General features: G+C 40.3%; 1 protein-coding gene across 1 annotated transcript; it reads left to right on the top strand.

Annotated features, from left to right (window-relative positions):
- The first annotated feature begins 203 nt into the window (after positions 1–203).
- LOC102602781 (embryonic protein DC-8) lies at positions 204–2,012 on the top strand. Its single transcript, XM_006341131.2, has 2 exons — positions 204–1,122; positions 1,570–2,012. The coding sequence occupies exons 1-2, from the start codon at positions 271–273 to the stop codon at positions 1,918–1,920; spliced, it is 1,203 nt and encodes a 400-aa protein (XP_006341193.1). The 5' UTR covers positions 204–270; the 3' UTR covers positions 1,921–2,012.

The raw sequence follows: 2,012 nt of genomic DNA, 5'->3' as shown, positions 1-2,012 counted from the left end.
CATTTCCTACATATTAAGCTTTATCCTTACACATTACAAGTACACCTCTCAAATGCTACGTGTCAAACACCCACAACACCATCCACGTGTCACTTCATAGCTCTCCTTTCCTCCACGTGTCCAATCCAATTTTCTTAACCACCTCAACATAAATACCATACCCCAATTCCTTCCCATTCATCACACTCCTTAAATCCCAAAAGTGCAAAAAAAAAAAAAAGAGTAAAATATTAAGAGATATTATCAGTGTTTTGTTATTAGAAAAAAAAAATGGAGTCGAGGCAAGCAGTGAAAGAAGAAAGAGCAGAAGTAGCTGCAAAAATAGCAGCAGATGAACTTAGTGATGTGAATAAAGAACGAAGGGATGAAAGTCAAAGAGATGTTGAACAACAGAAACCCGGTGTTATTGGCAGTATAATCAAATCCGTTCAAGGTACACTTGGTCATGCTAAAGACGCCGTCACTGGAAAAGCCCACGAAACCGCCCAAGTCGCCAGTGACACCGCTGATATAGCGGCGGAAAATGCAAGACGGTCTAAAGACGCTGCAGCTGATAAAATGGGCGAGTATGCTGATTATGCGGAGGATAAGGGTAAGGCCACTAAAGCATCTGTTTCAGATAAAACGCAACAAGTTAAAAATAAAGCAGGGGAGTATACAGATTCCGCTGCAGACAAGGCGAAGCAAACGAAGGATTATGCAGCGGAGAAGGCGAAGGAGGCAAAGGATACAACAATAGATAAGGCCAAAGAAGCAAAAGAGAGTGCAACTCGTAAAGCAACAGAGTACGAGGAGTATGCAGAGGATAAAGCTAAGGAAGCTAAGGATGTGACGATGCAGAAAACCGGAGAGTATAAGGATTATACGGCTGAAAAGGCGAAAGAAGGGAAAGATACTACGATAGGGAAATTGGCTGAGCTGAAGGATAGTGCGGCTGATGCCGCGAGGCGGGCGATGGATATGCTTACGGGTAAAAAGGAGGAAGCTCAGCAGAAGGTGGAGGAAACGGCTGAAGCGGCGAAACAGAAAGCTGATGAGACGGAAGGAGCGGCTAAACAAAAGGCAAGTGAAACGGCGGGAGCGGCTAAGCAGAAGGCGGATGAGACGGCGGGAGCTGCCAAGGTTAGCCGTTTATAGCCTTCTTGCTTAGTTTTCTTATAAAAATTTAGAATAAGAATGAAATAATACATGGTGCTTTGTTGTAGATTTTTTGGATGCCATTAATAAAATGTTGCAACAAATTTCGAGTAATCGATCTTGTCTTATTTTCAAGTCATTAATAGCCATATTTGCTAGGTGGGTAGCAGCTTTTGTGTAATTCTATATTTGTACTAGAAAATTAATTAATTTGTGAATTCCTAACAAAATTAATTGACGTTATTATAAACATATATGTATATTAATTTGTGAATTCTAACAAAATTGATTGATGTTAATAACGAAATTTAGAACCTCAAAATCTTAATTCTGGCTTCGTCTTTGATTTGCAATTGCGAAATGTGAACCCATTGGCTATATATTTTATCGTCTTGGATAAAAAAGATGAATGGTTAATAGTCTCAATTGCAGGAAAAATATCATGAGAGTGAAGAAGCAACAAGAAAAAAAATGGAGGAAATGAAAATGCACGAAGGTGACGATGATCACGATAGAAAAGTTGCTACCGGTGGTATTTTCGGTGCGCTTGGAAGCATATTAGCACCGAAACACACCACCGATGAGACAACTACAAGAGGAGGATCGAAGATCGTTGTGGATGTGGACGATACTCGGGCAGGTAAGACTGCAACGACGTTGAAACAGGCCGATCAGATGACCGGCCAAACGTTCAACGACGTTGGGAGAATGGATGTTGAAGGGAGTATTGCTCAAGTTGAAGCTAAGGATTCAACTGGGAAAAATGTGAAAGTGAAGTACTAAAGATAGATTGTGATGAATGCATATCTTTCTTTCTTTCTTTTTGGCTATGTGTTTTGTGTAACTTTTGAATTTGGTTGTATTTTGTATTGTGT

This window comes from Solanum tuberosum, unplaced genomic scaffold, assembly GCF_000226075.1.
Source record: "Solanum tuberosum cultivar DM 1-3 516 R44 unplaced genomic scaffold, SolTub_3.0 scf00021, whole genome shotgun sequence".
Lineage (NCBI taxonomy): Eukaryota > Viridiplantae > Streptophyta > Magnoliopsida > Solanales > Solanaceae > Solanum > Solanum tuberosum.
Note: the sequence above shows the minus strand (reverse complement) of the source record. Positions and strands in the feature narration are given on the sequence as shown.

Coding starts and splice junctions, on each gene's coding strand:
- LOC102602781 (XM_006341131.2), top strand. CDS start 271: ATGGAGTCGAGGCAAGCAGTGAAAGAAGAAAGAGCAGAAGTAGCTGCA. Junction 1,123..1,569: donor AGACGGCGGGAGCTGCCAAG/GTTAGCCGTTTA, acceptor TCTCAATTGCAG/GAAAAATATCATGAGAGTGA.